This window comes from Amblyomma americanum, chromosome 7 (assembly GCF_052857255.1).
Source record: "Amblyomma americanum isolate KBUSLIRL-KWMA chromosome 7, ASM5285725v1, whole genome shotgun sequence".
Taxonomy (NCBI): Eukaryota; Metazoa; Arthropoda; class Arachnida; order Ixodida; family Ixodidae; genus Amblyomma; species Amblyomma americanum.
The window spans coordinates 52,248,683-52,265,090 of NC_135503.1; the positions used below are offsets into that span (position 1 = coordinate 52,248,683).

Consider the following 16,408-nt stretch of genomic DNA (forward strand, 5'->3'; position numbering starts at 1 on the left):
AAGATAGGCGGTGCATTCTCTACCAACTTGCTCTTAGCATGAAATATTATCGCCTTTGTTTTTTCTTTATTTACTGTCAAGGACTTTGAGGATGACCATTCCTTCAGAGCAGTCAATACTAAGTTCGCTGAATCGGTTAATTGGTTAATGTCAGTGGAGGAACAGAACAAAGTGGTGTCATCAGCATAAATAGTAAATATTATATCGTTGCTTATATTAGTGATGTCATTTATATATAAGTTAAAAAGTATAGGACCCAAGAGACTACCCTGTGGCACTCCATTTGAAATTTGTAGGACATCAGAGCGGCAGTTATTGATGACAACATATTGTGAACGCGAGGACATATACGACTTGAAAAGGTTGAGGGCATGGCCACGTATACCATAATGTTCAAGTTTTGCAAAGAGGGTGTTATGATTGAGGGTATCAAACGCCTTGCTGAAATCTACGAAGATTCTAAGAGTGAGCTTCTGGGATTCAATATTACCGGCACCTAAACAACATAACAAAAAAAGACGTCTATCCACTCCCAAGAATAGACGATGCTTTGGACTGCCTTCACGGAGCCAAATTTTTCTCTTCAATTGACCTTCGGTCCGGGTATTGGCAAATCTCTGTTGATGACAATGACCGCGAAAAGACGGCATTCGTCACACCGGACGGCTTATATCAGTTTAAAGTTATGCCATTCGGTCTCTGTAATGCGCCAGCTACCTTCAAAAGAATGATGGACTCCTTGCTTCGCGGCTTTAAATGGTCCACATGTCTATGTTACCTCGACGATGTTGTGGTTTTTTCGCCCACGTTTACCACGCACCTCGAAAGACTGGCGAGCATTCTTTCTGTCTTCCGTCGAGCCGGGCTACAGCTCAATTCGTCGAAATGTCAATTCGGTCGCCGCCAACTCACCATTCTCGGACATCTAGTCGACGCTTCTGGTGTCCGCCCGGATCCTGTTAAAGTTAAAGCCGTCAAGGACTTCCCTATTCCCCAGTCGTCTACGGATGTGCGCAGCTTCGTCGGCCTCTGCTCGTACTTCCGCCGTTTCATCAAAAATTTTGCCGGCACCGCTCGCCCCCTGACTGACCTTCTAAAGAAAGACACCCCTTTTACCTGGGGCCCTGCCCAAGCGGAGGCCTTTTCTTCGCTAGTCGACTTACTCACCTCCCCACCTATTCTGGCCCATTTTGATCCGTCGGCTCCGACTGAAGTTCGCACAGACGCCTGCGGTTATGGGATTGGCGCCGTGCTAGCCCAACGTCACCAAGGGCAAGAACGCGTTATTGCATATGCCAGCCGCCTCCTTTCTACAGCTGAGCGAAATTACTCAATTACAGAGCGCGAGTGTCTAGCTCTTGTTTGGGCCGTAGCTAAGTTCCGACCGTACCTGTTTGGCTGTCCATTCTCCGTAGTGACCGATCACCACGCCCTTTGTTGGCTGTCTTCACTGAAAGACCCCACAGGCCGGCTCGGACGTTGGACGTTGCGCCTCCAAGAGTATTCTTACACTGTTCATTACAAGTCAGGGCGTCTCCATCAAGACGCCGACTGCCTGTCTCGGCACCCTGTAGAGCCGCCTGATCCTGGAGACAACGACCTCGGCCCGTGCCTCTTCGCTATCTCCGATCTGGTTAACATCGCGGACGAGCAGCGACAAGACTCTTCCTTGCGTATTCTCATTGATCGCCTCAACTGTGCCAGCCGAGATCCTTCATTGCAACTGTTCGTCATTCAGGATGGCGTCCTATACCGCCGCAACCTTCGTCCTGACGGACCTCCGCTCCTGCTAGTCGTTCCCCAGCGTCTCCGTTCATCTGTCCTAGCGGAACTACACGACCTACCGACCGCAGGCCACCTCGGCGTCTCCCGCACATACGATCGGGTCCGACGCCGCTTCTTTTGGCCTGGTCTGTACCGCTCTGTTCGGCGTTACGTTGCCTCCTGCGACCTCTGTCAACGCAGGAAGAGACCATCAACGTTGCCTGCTGGCCTTCTACAGCCTATTGACGTACCTCTCGAACCATTCTACCGTGTTGGACTCGACCTTCTCGGACCTTTCCCGACGTCCTGCTCCGGCAACCGTTGGATTGCTGTTGCGACCGACTATGCGACCCGGTACGCTATCACGCGTGCGTTACCAACAAGTTGCGCAACCGATGTCGCCGACTTCCTATTGCAGAACGTAATCCTTCACCACGGCGCTCCACACCAATTGCTGACGGACCGCGGCCGCTACTTTTTGTCCCGAGTAGTTGACGACATCCTCCGGTCCTGTGGCACGCAGCATAAGCTCACTACAGCTTACCATCCCCAGACGAACGGGCTTACCGAGCGCCTCAACAGGACTCTGACCGATATGCTATCCATGTATGTCTCGCCCGACCACCGCGATTGGGACGTTGCCTTGCCTTATGTAACATTTGCTTATAATTCGTCGCGGCATGATACCACCGGCTATTCTCCTTTCTACCTTCTGTTTGGTCGGCATCCTGCGCTGCCATTGGATACATTACTACCGAGTTCTACTGCCTCGACCACAGAGTATGCACGTGACGCCATCTCCCGAGCAACTATGGCCCGTGAAATCGCCCGAGACCGGCTCACCGCATCTCAGACCTACCAGAAGTCAGTTTACGACCGCCGGCATCGCCCAGTACACTATCCGCCGGGCTCACTCGTCCTCCTTTGGTCTCCTTCTCGCCGTGTAGGTCTCTCTGAGAAACTTCTACGTCAGTACAGTGGCCCTTATCGAGTTCTCCGTCAGGTGACCGACGTGACCTACGAGATTACACCTCTTCATGCTCCGACGTCGTCCACTAGCCCTTTGACTGACGTCGTTCATGTAGTCCGTCTCAAACCGTACCACACGCCTGCTACATCATCCACTTAGCACCGGGACGGTGCTTTTGCCGCCGGGAGTTATGCTACGGTTGTGCTTGTGCTTGGAACGCTCGTGCTTGGTGCGCTCGCGCTTGGAACGCGAAGAGGACGAAGTGCGTTTCTGCGGCTGGGCTTCGCGTGCCCGGTTGTTCGGCTGCGTGGCTGTAAGCTGTTTCCCTGTAAATATATTTTTCCCTTTTGGTGTGCACATCTTCACGTTACATTATATTCTTTTTGATCAAGTAATGCATGTTCTGTTGATTTGTTCTTGGTAAACCCGTATTGGCAGTCATTTATAATAGAGTGCTTTAGAAGAAAATTATGAGTTCGATGATGAATTACGCGTTCTAGCCCCTTGGAGAAGAAAGGTAGGACCGATATGGGCCTGTAATTACTTAAATTATTTCTATCCCCCTTTTTGAAGATTACTGCCACCCTAGCAAGTTTCATATCAGCAGGAAAGTGGGCTGTAGTGAGCGCCGTTTTATATATATGCTTTAAGCAGGGAACTATTGAAGGCAGGACATACTTTATTGGGCGACTCTGGAGATCGCAAGAGTCTAAGCCAGTCGTGTCTCTCAAGTTTTTTAAAATGGAGTACACTTCATTTTCATCTGTAGATGTCATTGTCATCACATTGTCATTGTCATCACAGATGACAATGCCTTATCTGTGACAGTGTTGGTTGACAGGAACCGGACAAAACAGGAGCATACTGCACACATGAGCAATGGGATGAGCTAAGGATTAGTCATGGAGGTGCAATTTCCTATTCGCAGCATTGACCTGGCTCAGGTAAACACTTCCAAAGAGTCCTACCTCCCAAAGAGTCCCTTTGGTTCGAACAGACTATTGTGCTGCCCGAAAAACTAGTATGTGTTGGGTCACAGTGGCCACCAGCAATGAGGAAAAAGACTTCTTAGAGCCTAGTGAGCATGGCATGGGTATGCTATTCTGCACTGAACTACAGAAAGCTGCAATATCTGTGTTAAATGACACATACTAAGACCAAGTGAAGAAGTCTGTTCAGTCATGATGGATGAATCTTAAGCACCGAGTATTTAACTCCTGCAATGATTATACCTGAACACAAATCATTCAAGCACAGCATGGTTAAGGCCCTAAGAACAAAGTGTCTGTAGAACCATGGGAAACCTACCACGCATTAGCACATGCAGACTGTCGTGCAGCAGCGGTCAGCATGCCATCAGTTCTTGCCTTGCAGTGCCGTGTTTCATGCTGCACAATTCTGTGCTTTTTGTCCCTTTTCTAATGTCCCTTTTGCAAAAGTTACCGTCATATCTTGTCAGTAATCCACCTCCTCAATGCCCCAGTAACACACATGGCAGTCGCAACAAAAAATCTCCTATCAACGCGCTGCAACATCATTGCAGGTACTCGATGGCACGGGGAGTACACACGACACTTGTGTTATGCATCCCAATTAGTTCTCATGCCATGACAGAACAAGCGAGCATCATCACTCTTGCATTGCCCCACCTCAGTTCTGTTCCTGATTTCGAAGCATTTGGACGTGCACACTTCCTTGCACCATGTCTGGCAGTGGCGAAGATGTTGCGGCAGCAGTCCATCGCTCTTGGCATCAGCAACAGCAGCAGCTTGGGCATTAGCCCTAATGTGAGCGACAATGTCCCTCTGAGCCAAAGCGATGTCGAGAAGCTAAAACTCGATGCCGTCGCATATTGCCGCGAATCTTTGACTGTTTTTTTTGTTCATGCTCAAAGCCGCCGGCATGCGGCTTAATCATTTGGTTAGTGATGTGACCAGGTTTATTTCGAATGATCGCAGCCATGCGCAACAGCTTCTAGGTTGTTTGGTATTGTTGTGGTTGTTTTATCCAGAAAGTTTTTGTCAGCTTTCCTTCTGACATACCGTATTCCTGCGTATACTGCTTTTGAAAGGCGCCAGTACCATGACTCGTTCCATGAAAATAAGAGTACCAGAGCTGCAGCACTTTAGGCACTAGCTTGCTTGAGTCGACGGAGGAGCAAGCAAGTCCTGTCGCCGGCAGAACTTTATGGCATTATGAGATTCTATGTTTCTACAGAATTCAGATGATTAAGTTAATCACATTCCCATCATTCTATCATTCCTACTGATCTGCATAAACACAATAGCATAAAAAAAAAAAGAATGTCGCTGCTAATGCACAATTCTAGAAAAAATGCTAAAATGGCAGATTTTTCGCGGGACCTCAGAAAACTAGGGGTTGATAATGATTAATGCCATCATCACTGACGATGATGATGAACATCAAGTAGATGCATTGTTGAAGATGAGTTACGACCTGCCAGCCAAGCGTCAGCACCCATCCTGTGTTGTAGCTCCCTCTCGTCCACGCTTTCGCGCTGTGTTTTCTGTCAATTAGCAATGCACCAACTAGCAAAGGAAAAAGTCCCAAACCAACATATTTCTCTTGCACTGGTCTCTTTTTCTATGTCAATGAACCAAGCACGATTCACCCATAAACCTGGTTAATCTCGTTGCCGCTACGTCCTGCCGGTCTAGGGTCAGCGCCCCTACTGTCTTGTGTGTTCCCTCTTGTCCACATTCTTCCACGCTGTGTTCGGTCAATAAGCAATGCACTAACTAGCCCAGGCAAGCATTAACAGAACTACCAAATCGGGCAAGAAACATTGGGCCACTCGGGATGACCTTGCAGGTGGGTGGTACTGTGCTACAAATCTGTTGTAACTTTGAGTTGTCAAATCCTGTCACATTAATTATTGACTGATGTCTCATTTATGAAGTCAATGGTTTTGAGGAAAGAAATGATGCCAAATCCAAAGTCCTTGCATCTCTTGTGGTTTTTTTTTCATGGTTTCTATTACAGCCGCCAGGTTCTGACAAGATTGTAGTTCCTGTCTCACCTTGGAATCAGCCCTTAAAGTGCAGTATGGCTTATTAGTTACTAGATGTTCTTTCAGCCATACAGTGATGTATACGCTATCCCAACCGTCCATTCTACACAAACCAAGAAAGCAGCAGTTGAACTTGCATTGTGGGTAAATCAGCTTACAGCCCACCATATAGCAAGGGCGGAACCTAAGGAACTTGCAACAATGCACAACTGTGGAAGCGGACCTCACGGCTTAGTGAGAAGATGGGTTTCACTCCTTGCTGGAAGTGCTGAACAGGGTTCAAAATATGCTTTTGTTTCTTACACCAATACATATATGTTTTTTTGCCCAGCATGACAAGTTATAAATGGCAGTAGGTATTAATTTAAATGGCTTTAGTACTTGGCATGTCTGAACGACTACAAGTATTATCTGTGCCATCCCTTGAGCAAGCACCACAATGACGACATATGCCCCTGTGACTTCAGTTATCCACTTGGCAACTAATAAGTAGTGGTGCCTGAATATGTGTGGAGTGGTACCATGACCCTGATCAGATGAGTGCTGCAATTCTTAAAAATTACCTAGAAATTACAGGGCAGATACACAGCTCTTAAACTTTACCGAAATGCTCACAACACGCTCCTCTTGAGATTTATTGCAGAATCAGAATCGTTCCACGGTTGCTCAAGCACATTTTTGCAGGAAAGATGAAGGGCCCTAGCAGCTGAAACACTGAAAAACCATATCTTCTAGAGTGACACATTTCACTGACACTACTCCAGGTGACAATTAGTATTTGGGGCCAACCCTGCAATTAAATGCTGCACCTAAAACAGATTCAAGCCCCACTCACTTCATGGTCTCTCAGGTTCAGGTCACCTCCAAAGATCACAGTTTTGTCCGGCGCTTCTTTCTTGCACTGCCGAAAACACCTCCGAAGTTGCACTTTCCTCACTTCTGTAGAATAGTTCATGCTTTCCAGATGAGTGTTGAGAAGGACAACATCCTTGTTGCTGAAGGTAGTCTGAGAAAAAAACAGAAAAGTGAAGATTATGTGTACCAGGCATTCAGAAAATAGAAGCAATAAGAAAAGCTTGAATAAAGAGGACGCCAATCAACAAAAGGAAACAACACACGCCAAAGAGCTTATTGCTTCAACTTATTATTTCTACCTCTGTCAGCAAACCTGGCAAGACTTTAAAAGCCGTGCTGCCAGAAAGCTCTCACCGTAAAATCAAATTCAATAGATATCACACCTTGTGCAGTCCAGTGTGCTACCGACTAAATAAAAATACACTAGGATGAGGCTGTCAACCACCTGTCGCACTTGGCAGAAATTCTAAACCCTAAAAAATATTTTTGCACGGTCGACTGCACTAGTTTTGAAAAGGCAATGTAGTGAGACATGAGCAGCTTCAATAAATGCATGGTGAACAGTTCAGTACAGGTAAAAGCTGTTTGTTGGGATGGTTATGAGATCTGTTATTTCTGTGGCATACTATTAATGATTGGAAATCCAGCCAACTTAGACACACAGCTTGCATGCTAAAACTCATGGCATCTTTTACACAAGCGAATTCTAAACACACTCAGCCATCTATTCTAATAGATGCATGTGTTGTTGAAATGGACTAATTTCACCACACTATGAGTGTGCACATGCATGTGGTCTTTGTAGCAGCCACAGTGTGGCAGCAGTTCATGACAACCTCACCACCATGCTAAGGTTATCAGTAAGTGTGAGCCAACTGCCAATGCAAACCATATTCTGGTTTTTATAGGTGCCATCTATGGTCATCATCTTGGCGCAAGCTGCTACAGCATATTTCAGTATGTTGACTCCTACAAGTTCTGTCCAAAGCGCACACACAGAAAGAAGACAGTGCGAAATTTGGCTGTTAGCAAACTACTATATGCACCACACAGTTATAGTCACTCAGTGCTCACAAAAAACAAGCACAACTTTGGGCAGCCTCAGCAGCACCTATGGCATGACAAAACTTGTGCTGTAAAGAACATCTAAGAGTCTATCACATTACAAGACCAATTGCCTTGCTTTGATTAGTGCATTTCATGGTTCCCCAAGGTTGTGCAGAAAATAAAAAATTCTGCAGACACACTTAAGACTGCTTACATGCAAGAATGCGAAAGCATTAAAGTGCTGAGTCAAGTTACATTGCAGAATAGTTATGAGTCACGACTCCATAACTTTGTACAAACTCTATAACCCTTGCATTTTGCCTCACACATACCAGTGGTGTAACTCATGTGTGACACCACCCGGAAAGCTGTACGACAAACAATTGCATCACAATTTTCATACGAAAGTCAAGGAGGACATACAATTGAAGGTGCATATGTCGGTTCGAATCCCTGTCGCAAGCTAGCCTCCAACTTGGCTAGCAAATGCAAGCCTTATGCAATGAGAAATCGTATGACACCACCTGGAAAGCTGTACAACAAATGATTGTGTCACAATTTTGATAGGAATGTCGGGAACACTGGCGCCACACGGCGTTCGGCCAGTGGTGGGTATATATAGACTAACATGTATAGGATTGTCTGAAGTGGAAGTGCTCGGCTTGCTGTGTGATACGGCCATTTGATGACGTCACTCTATTTTTCTTGCCATCGCTGCGGTTTTCTGTACCATCTGCAAGTACATATGCACGCCACCAGCTTTTCTCGTAATAGGACTAGTAATGCTTTCGCACTAAAAACGAAGACCTTTCATGGCTGAATCTGAGCAGGAGACTAAACAATAAAAGTGTGAAGTGCTACAGCAAGGCACAACCCAGAAAAGAAACAGCATACGTCTACCAACGGAAACCCTCCAACCAATAGAATTGACGCATTGTCATCAGGTCACAGTCAACTGCCTAGCACCTGCTAGTCCCATGCGGTGCCATGCTAGCTGGCGTGAGGCAGCTGACCGAGACGTGACGGCAATAGGTAGATGTCACTGGTTGCAGGGCCTTCTTTGAGTGGAATTTACTCCTTCGCTCTTGTGTTGTACTTGACATAAGATGACTGAGTCACGAAGGAATGCTGAAGTTGGCACTTCGGTACAGTAGTGAAACCAGGCACTGTGCTGCTAATACATTTTGTGCAGCCCAGATAACACTAAGCTACCTGTAGCACAGCATCTGAATATAACATCTAGATTTGGCGATAAGACAGACTAGCAGTATAGTAAAACCCCTCTATAGTAAAGTGGCTCGGACCAGCAAAAACCTTTGCTATATCAGTTGTTGGTGATGGCATGGCTCTGAGGATGCTCTCTGGTAATTCATTCGCTACTTAATAAACGCAGTGTTGTATGAAAGAAACACTCACAAATACCTTCCATCCTGCTCTTATTGTCCCTTTATGCGATAATTATTTATTTTGAGTCACCACATTTCATATTATCACGCTTTCAATTTTGTTTACATCTTGAGGAAGTACCGCATTTTCACAAATAGAAAACATGGCTACGAATATAATGAGTTTTATTTCATGTAAAAAAAGTTTAGCGTGGTCACGGCGTCATTTTCCGCAGTCTCAGAGTCATTTAAGAGGCAATAGTTACACGCGGCGCGACACATTCGACGTGCGGCCCTATCGCTCGCGCAGTGCTTCCTTTTCCTGCCGCCGCTTCCCTGTGTTTCGCGCTGCCGTGCTGTGAATGTTCGCCCTTTTTTTCCCTTCACCGCATTTTTACTGTCTTTCTTTTTTCAGCGACCTGTGCCTCCATCTTTCTGCGTTCAAAGCCCGCTTTACTTTTTTTTTTTTCTGTGCGCGCCACGTGCTTTGCCTCACGACCATAAGGACTATAAAAATTTGGCTTCTCGTCACAGTTTCCGAGCTTGGTGGTGAAGCTACATCAAAGAGCGCCGTTCTATCGAGTTTCGCATGCATTTACCTCTGAATATCGGTCTCGCGCATGCCGCATTGTCATCATTCCCCGGAGGTACGTCGCCACGGCTAGACCCTCTTTACTTTTGCCGTTTTATTTGAAAAAAAAATATATACTATAACCGAAAAAAAAAGAAATGTACAGTCGTCTATGGCAGGTGAAATGAGACCTATATCCGAGTTTTTACGACATCCGAGTTAACTATAGCGAGGTTATACTGTATTCGGTATCGTCACTAGCATGAAACCAGGTGACACGCACAAGAAAATCACAGTTATGTTAAACTTCCAACATGGCATCCGCCTCCTTACATGACATTTTTAATTATCCTGCTTTTGTGTCTTTAGCAATGCAAGTATGTCATATACAGTCCCTAATAAAGGCACACCGCTCACTTCACAAGTCTCTTGTCCCATCCTTTTTGCGCAGTTATTCATTGTTCCCATAATGCCGTACCAACTAGCCCCTCACCGCACTCTTCTATAGGTCAAGCGCTGTTTTTTTTTTTTGTATGCTACTCATTCAGGGTCCTGGTACAGTCCACAGACTATGGGACCCTATTCTGTATATCACTATGTATGGTTCCCTTTATTTGTATTCTAAAAATATGATTTGATTGATTTGACTTGATCTGGTTGTCTCCTTGTGCTTGTGCCAATTGAGAAGTTATCCTCACAAGTATTCTTGCTTCATGGCACACAGAAAGAGAGGGTGGGAATGTCAACAGCTTTTCAGGAAGCACAATGAGTCACTGAAAAAAAAGGAGGGAACGAAAATAACAGCAGAGCATGAACCCCGATTCTTGGCAAAACAGCGCTCAGGGTAACAGAACACAGAGAAGCAACACAGACACAGTGCTGTACACAAAGACAAAGACGCAGTGCTGTCTGTGTCTTCTTGTCTGCGCCCTGTTATCAGTTTGGTTTATTGGGGGTCCCAAAGCAACCCAGGCTATGAGGGACGCCGTAGAGAAGGGCTCCGGAAATTTCGACCGCTTGGGATTCTTTAACGTTTAACGTTCTCTGACATCGCATAGTACACAGACCTCTAGAATTTCGCCTCCATCAAAATTCGACCGCCGCAGCCGGGATCAAACCCGTGTCTTTCGGTTCAGCAGCTGAGCGCCTTAACTACTGAGCCATCGAGGCGGCTTAATGCATCCTGCCATCCTGCGCGCTGTTTTGCCAAGAATAATGGACAAACCGGCCTGGAAACTTTCCATGATGCACGAACTGTGGTTTGCAGTGCCCACACAATTTTATGCACATCACGCAGTCCTTTTATTCAATGTTATTGGACATCGTGCCCATGCGACAAAACTGCACAGAACGTCGAATTTTTTATTTGCTCACTTGTTCTCATCTCTCCAACTAGCATGGTCTATAAAAGGGGAGGTCTGATCTTTCGGAGAGCCTAGACACATTTTTTAAAAAGCAAAAATTTGTACATTGTAAAATGTGGGGTTTAACATCCTGAAGCAACACATGGGATGTGAGGGACATTGTAGCGAGGGGCTCTGGTTTACTTTAGACCGCCTGTGGTTCTTTAACGTGAGCTGACACTGCGCAGAACATTAGCGCTTTTGTTTTAAAAAGTCAGCTGTTGATCATAACAACAGTGCATAAAGATGTAGGCATGTGTTTTCTCAAATTGAATTTTCAGCTATACGATGGCTTTAATCGTGTCCTCTCTCCCTCTGTCTTTGTTGTCACTTCCCTATTGTTCTGTCATATGTCAAAAGCAAGAAAAAAAAATTAGCAGTGGTTCAACCCGGCTGGACCTAGGAAGACGTGCAAAAGCTCTGTTAAGCATGGTTACCCAATCTGACTCCTTTCCATATCGTAAAGACCACCAGATTCCGCTTGATGGCGACGATACATTGTCGAAGCACTAGTTCCGGCACAATGCACATCTATGGCTTTGTGTGATGGTAAGCACACGCCACACGCTTTTATATAGCGAATGGCACGTCACTGGATTTCCGGCAGTTGCGAGAGTGCCGGCAGCTCCACATATGCAGCTGTGGCAAGGCGCAACGAGTCACGTGATTCAATAGTTGAGAGGCGAGAAACCGCCGTTGGATCAACATGTGCAGCTGTGGCGAGGCGTGGCAATTCACATGGCGTGACGTCAGAGCCAAGCCTCTGCTCCCCCTGGTTTGAAGGTCAAATTTCACAGCCACATGACCTTCAGCTTTGTACGGAAAAAGTAGAGCTTTCACTCTACAAAATCAGCTAATATGCCCTAAGCACTCACCTCAGCGAGCACGATGTGCCGCTCCATCTTGGAGGAATTAAGCTGCGCAACACTGTGGCTGTTGCACCTGACTGAGTCCTTCTTTAAAAGCGTGGCGACATAGTAACCCTGCGAGTCACCAGGTATGTACAGGTAATGCAGGAAATGGTTTCTTATTTCAGCTTCAACCTCGGGTATCACCTCTTGAAAGAAGACAACATCTGGATCCAACCTGCAGTGAGGGATAGATATTATCACGGACTAGAAAACGACAAAGTGGGCAGTGGCACGACAAGGAGTGCTCGCGCTAGGCCCACCGCCATTAAATCATTCTATCGCCATCTGTCATGTCGCCATCTGTTTTCACCTGCTTGCCGTCACATAACATTTGGTGTGAGGTGCAGAGTTCATCCCCATCCTGGTCCTGGAGCTTCGACGCCCTGCGTGTGCCGAGGTCATCGGTCGTGTGTTCCTGTCCGCATCGCCCGGCAGTGGCCCAGCCCGCCGGACCAGAACCGACCACGCTGTTCACCCCAGCCCTGTCCCCCACCCCAACCAGAAGACACAACGACATGACGACGACAACGCAACTCGAACCTATGACCCCACCAACCCGAGAAGCTGCCAGCACATTCGAACACAGCCCCTGCCCATGCCGTTCGGTGTCTTCATGGGCCTCGGCCATCGGCTCAAGGTGACCTAGCTACGGCCCGGAAGCTTCCTGGACCAGCGCTCATTCGATCACCAGTCTGCTCATCTCTTTCACCATGACGGCAAGCCCTGCATCTTCTTCTCTTCTGTGTTCATCCCTCCTGTCACGCCCATCGTCACGTCCTAAGTTTCGTCTTCACGGCAGTTCTTCTAGTTCACGCGATCGAGACGATCGCTCGGCAGCCTTGGGTAGTTCACGGACTAGAAAACGACAAAGTGGGCAGTGGCGCGGCACAGAGCGCTCGTGCTAGGCCCACCGCCATTAAATCATTCCATCAACATCTGTCATGTAGTCTTGCTTCCACCTGCTTGCCGTAATGTAACAATATCAACTGCTTGCATGAAACAGACAGTAAGAATAAGGGGAAATAGAAAGGGTGTTTCACCTAAGGTGTTCTGCAGTTTTTAAAAATAGGCCCTTTGAGGTATAATAGTGCTTTTTAGGCATAGCATTGCCAGCGATGTAGCGCATCAGAATACAGCTAAGATGTGCTAACTGGCAAGCTGGTTAACTAATACTGAATAGTTAACTTTCTAACTATTAATGGTGGTCTTCTTATTTACTGAGAGGTGTGTAGCCCACCGTAAGTAATATACATATTAATTTTCAGAATCTTGAAAACACAGTTACCCTCAGCGCTGGGACCGCAACAAATTTTGCCTACATCACACCAAAATTAATGCACTTTCAAAAAACTTGCAGCAAAGCGACCCCTCCAGTGCATGTAACTCGTAGAAATGGCCAAAATTTGTTGGGCCACAGTGCCAAGGGTAACAGCATTTTCTAAATTCTAAAACTAATATGGATAAAACTGACCGTGGGCTACATGCCCCTGAATAACTGAGCCTGCAATAGTTAAAAAGTTAACTATTTAACGTTACTTAACCAGCCTACTAATTAGCACATCTTAAGTGTATTCTGACGCGTTTTCACTGCTGACAATGCTATGCCAATAAAGTAATAGTCTAACTCGAAAAGCCTGAATTAAAGTTTAGGTTAAGGCTACTGAATTAAGGTTTTGCAAAAGTTGCCAAATGATGCAGCAGCTCCTGCCATGGGAAAGCAAAACAAGGGAGGTGGAAGGGGGTTAACACACTCAAAGATGGAACCTGTGAAATTCACCTGTCAGAGAATGTATTTTTTGCAAAATCAGTACCTCCACAGACTCATTTTTCAGGTCTTTGTCGGTGTGTAGAAATTTGCTTTTAGAGTTAGATGAGATTGATCCAAGCTTTTTAAGAAATTTAAGGACTGCATCCGAATTTAAGATGTCTCAGGGGCCTTTCAAAATATTTTTCGAAATTCGAAGGTATTCAAGAATTTCAAGGACCTGCACAAAACCAAGAAATGATAGGGTGTCTCCTTTAAGAAAAGTTTAGCAAAATCTTTGATCAGACATCTCTCGGCAGAGGGCAGCAAATAATTAGTTTTTGTGTCTTGATCAGTCTGTAACTGACTCTCTGACGCAAACTGGTGTTTTAGACCTTGTAGCTAAAGGCAGTGACGCCTACAGCTAAAGCCCATTGACAAGAAGAAAAAAATTATTATTTTTCTGACGACAATGCTGATCCTTATACGAAGCGTAGCCTCTGTCAAAATATATGCTGCTCATGGGCTTTGCTTCTAGGACATGCAATGGGGCTCTCTAGCAGCCATGGAAGTCCGACGTTTCGGAGGGGTGGGAAAGGTGGTTTCCCTCACCGTCAAGAGATCTGGGATGCTGATCATGCACAACAAGCCATACTGTCTGGCCCAAAAACAAACACGCTGGGTTGTATATTTTTGACCAAGGCTGCACTATCGGGGTCTACAACACCGCCCCCCTCCTCCCCAACTCCTCCAAGTTCTGAACCACGCTGCGCTGCATGTGGGCACCACATGACGATGCACTCCTGAGGTGTCGCGACCAGTGCAGGTGCGCTGGTCTTGACATCAGAAGTGCTTCCTCAGGGGGCGCCAGCATATAATGCAGCATGGTTCGGAACTGTAAATACCTTCCCCAAGTAAACAAAAAATGAGAGAAAAAACGAATTTGTGCTCAGGTCTTCTTGAAAGCAGCTGGCATAACAAGACTGAAACAAATGCATTTTGCGTACCTAAACTTAAAGGGGTCTAGAAACACCTCTTTGCTGATCACATGAAAACACTTTGGAATAGGCACGGCACCTTACACATAATGTTGACTAAATAAAAAAAATGGTTTTACTGAAGGCACAACATAAAATAGGCAGTATTCGGCTCCGTGTAGTTTCCCTCAATCTGCTGCTCTGGGACTAGCACCCCACAATTGGGCCCATTGTAAAACTGAGACAGTCAGCTTTACTGCAATGCAAAACCCCTTTGGCATGGCAGCGAGGTTCACCCTTAGGGCTGAAGCTGGGTGCAACACTGGAGACTTGTATCACAAGTGTGATGCCGTGCACAAATCTGCCAAGCAATACCTTTCCACGGAAAGAGGCATCTAATGCAAAAGGCTGGCTTGCCTGGTGAAGGCCTCAGCTCCCGTGTACCGTTTGCAAGACAGTAGCAAAAATCGCTTGTGTACATATCGGTTCAGTAAAAACAAAAGTTAGAAAAAAATAGGATGTACGTCTAAATTATAACACAATGATGAATCAAAGCAGCGAAACATTTATTCAACGGTCGCTTCTCAGCACAACTGTAACGCTCGGCAGGTGTGTGCATTATACTGTGGTATTATGCTGCGGCACAAACTTTCCAAGAAGTGGCTAGGCAACGCTGATCCTAACCCTTCCATCTCAACTTCAACACAAGACAGAAGCATGCAGGAAGAATGCATGGCATTATTCTGGCTCCAGCAGTGCTGCACTTAATTTCTGCCCCAAGAACAGGCTATGCAACAACTGTGAAAGGGTTTTCACCGAACAAACAAGCTGACTGACAAAAGGTGCAGTGAGTGCAAATAATGATGCCATGCCCCAGCAGCTTAACGATAACAAAAGTTAACCAACAGAGTGCTCTGCAAGAAGCCAAGAAGAGCTTACATGGTGCTCCATTGGTGACCGCTGGGCACTGCACAAGACCCAGTAACTTAGCACAGATACTGTGACGAAGACGACGAAGCTGGCAGTGGCGTGGTACGGAGCACTTGCCCTAGGCCAGCGGCCATTAAATAACATCTCTGCCATCGTTCATTACGCCTCATTTTTCGGCTGGTCACCACGTGACAATATTAAGGGGTAGCGTACTGTACTCAGTGAAAGTGTTAACTCACCATGCTGAAAGGGTGGTTCGGGCCACTTAAACGCACCATCAGTGCAAGGTCACTTGAACAGCTGTTACACATGACGGCATATAGGCACCCAAAATTAAGAGCTGATGCTACACATCTGCCTGCATCATCATGTAATGCTCAATGGCTACAGGTGACCATCCCACAAGGTCATAAGGCAAGCCTGAGTGAAGATATCAATGCTGTAAAGTCTAAATAAGGTACCTCAAGGTTAAGCTGCACACAGCGCTGATTCGCTGATGCAGGTAGTTCTTGTTAAGTCCATCAACATTCCAAGAGACCAGCGTCATCACTTCACGTCGCTTCTGAGGCTCGTGCATGCGTACTTCGGTGGGGACTTCAGCGGGGTCTGAAGAGGGCATGCTTACACGCCTCCTGTTGCGAGAAAAGAAAGGGGAAGATTGCTCACTTTTCAATGCAATGCTAGTCATGCCGTTACCCTGCGCATGAAAGAAGTCATCCCATGTTAACATCTGTACAATATATTAAATGTATACGGTATGCAAACCATAAGACAAAAAAGACAAAGCAGGTCATACAGTCAATAAAGATCATGGGTTAAC

General features: G+C 46.2%; 1 protein-coding gene across 3 annotated transcripts in view; it reads right to left on the bottom strand.

Annotated features, from left to right (window-relative positions):
* LOC144099122 (tyrosyl-DNA phosphodiesterase 2-like) overlaps window positions 1-16,408 on the bottom strand; it is a 29,248-nt gene that overhangs the window by 6,939 nt on the left and 5,901 nt on the right. For all 3 annotated transcript variants that reach the window (XM_077632212.1, XM_077632214.1, XM_077632213.1), the window contains 3 exons: window positions 16,050-16,220; window positions 11,902-12,112; window positions 6,601-6,771 (listed from right to left, as the gene is read on the bottom strand). In XM_077632212.1, the coding sequence (XP_077488338.1) occupies window positions 6,601-6,771; window positions 11,902-12,112; window positions 16,050-16,220 (553 nt within the window). The remainder of the gene's footprint in view (window positions 1-6,600; window positions 6,772-11,901; window positions 12,113-16,049; window positions 16,221-16,408) is intronic.